The following is a 1,175-nucleotide window of genomic DNA, read 5'->3' as shown; positions in this document are numbered from 1 at the left end:
TCTTTGCCCTCCATTCCTGGGAGCATCATGTCTTCATCATCTTCCTCTTCTGCTTCTTCAGTATCATATTCTTCTTCCTCACTGCTGTAGCTATCCTCATCCTCACTGCATTCCTAATCAAAATGTAATACATCCACCCATAACAGAAATAAAATTGACCCCATGGCTCTGGCTGCTGTCCTGCATGCAGGACCTGGGGCACCTTCTTCTTCTTAGCCTTCACCTGTAAAGAAGGCTAAGTTCTGCTTTTTCAGCTCAGCTATGGAAGGACAAAGTGCCCCTCCCCCCACTGCCCAAATGATGATGGTACCTCACTATCGTCATCTTCTTCCTCTTCTGCATCCTCTGATTCATCCTCACTGTCCTCAAAGAACATTGACTTGATCACTTGCTGGCTCTTGCTTGCAGACGAGCAGGATGGCTCCATCTCACCACTGGTAGGAGATGCTCCCTCAGAGGTCTTTTTTTGGCAAGTACCAGCATCCCCTCCACCAGCCACATCTGGACCATGGGAGGTACTGATGGTCTCAGAGCACAATTTGCCATTTTTCTCCTCTTCTTCAGCCTCCTTATGATGCCTCAAGGGCTCCTCAGCATCTACTTCACCATTCAAACTTGGCTCCCGGGCATCCTCCTGGGTTACATCTTTGCCTGGTGGGCCCAGCTTGCCCTTGACACAGTTTTGCCCGTATCGAGTCAGAAGCTCTTCAATAGTCATTGCAGCCTCCTCATGCAGCAAGGCAGTCTCCTCATTGTCCACTGCATGGGAGTATTGGGGGGAGAAAATGCAGCCAGTCTCAATGTCAACATCCATTTTTAAAATCATATCTTAGGCAAGTTTATTATGACTAAAGGAATATAGCAGGCATGTCAAACTACCGGTCCGCGGGCCGGATGCACCATACTGAAATCGTGCCCACCCCATTGATGGCAATGGAGAAAAAGTCGTGATACATCACGCAACGTCACATGATGGAACTAATCAAGGAGAGAAGCAACCTAGAACTAAGGAGAAACTTCCTGACAGTTAGAACAATTAACCAGTGGAACAACCTGCCTCCAGAAGCGGTGAATGCTCCAACACTGGAAGTTTTTAAGAAGAGACTGGACAGCCATTTGTCCGAAATGGTATAGGGTTACCTGCCTGAGCAGGGGGTTGGACTTGATGACCTCCA

At 48.2% G+C, this 1,175-nt stretch overlaps 1 protein-coding gene across 1 annotated transcript; it reads right to left on the bottom strand.

The window, feature by feature from the left end:
• Positions 1–7: 7 nt before the first annotated feature.
• On the bottom strand, positions 8–754 carry LOC107302259 (protein phosphatase 1G-like; the record flags this gene model as incomplete). Its single annotated transcript, XM_015831358.1, has 2 exons — positions 311–754; positions 8–113 (listed from the first exon to the last, which is right to left on the bottom strand). Coding segments are annotated over exons 1-2 (514 nt in total), but the record flags the coding sequence as incomplete, so codon positions are not given.
• Between the last annotated feature and the right edge of the window lie 421 nt (positions 755–1,175).

The sequence above is a fragment of the Protobothrops mucrosquamatus genome, unplaced genomic scaffold (assembly GCF_001527695.2).
Source record: "Protobothrops mucrosquamatus isolate PMUCROS unplaced genomic scaffold, P.Mucros_1.0 scaffold40697, whole genome shotgun sequence".
Classification (NCBI taxonomy): Eukaryota; Metazoa; Chordata; class Lepidosauria; order Squamata; family Viperidae; genus Protobothrops; species Protobothrops mucrosquamatus.
Note: the sequence above shows the minus strand (reverse complement) of the source record. Positions and strands in the feature narration are given on the sequence as shown.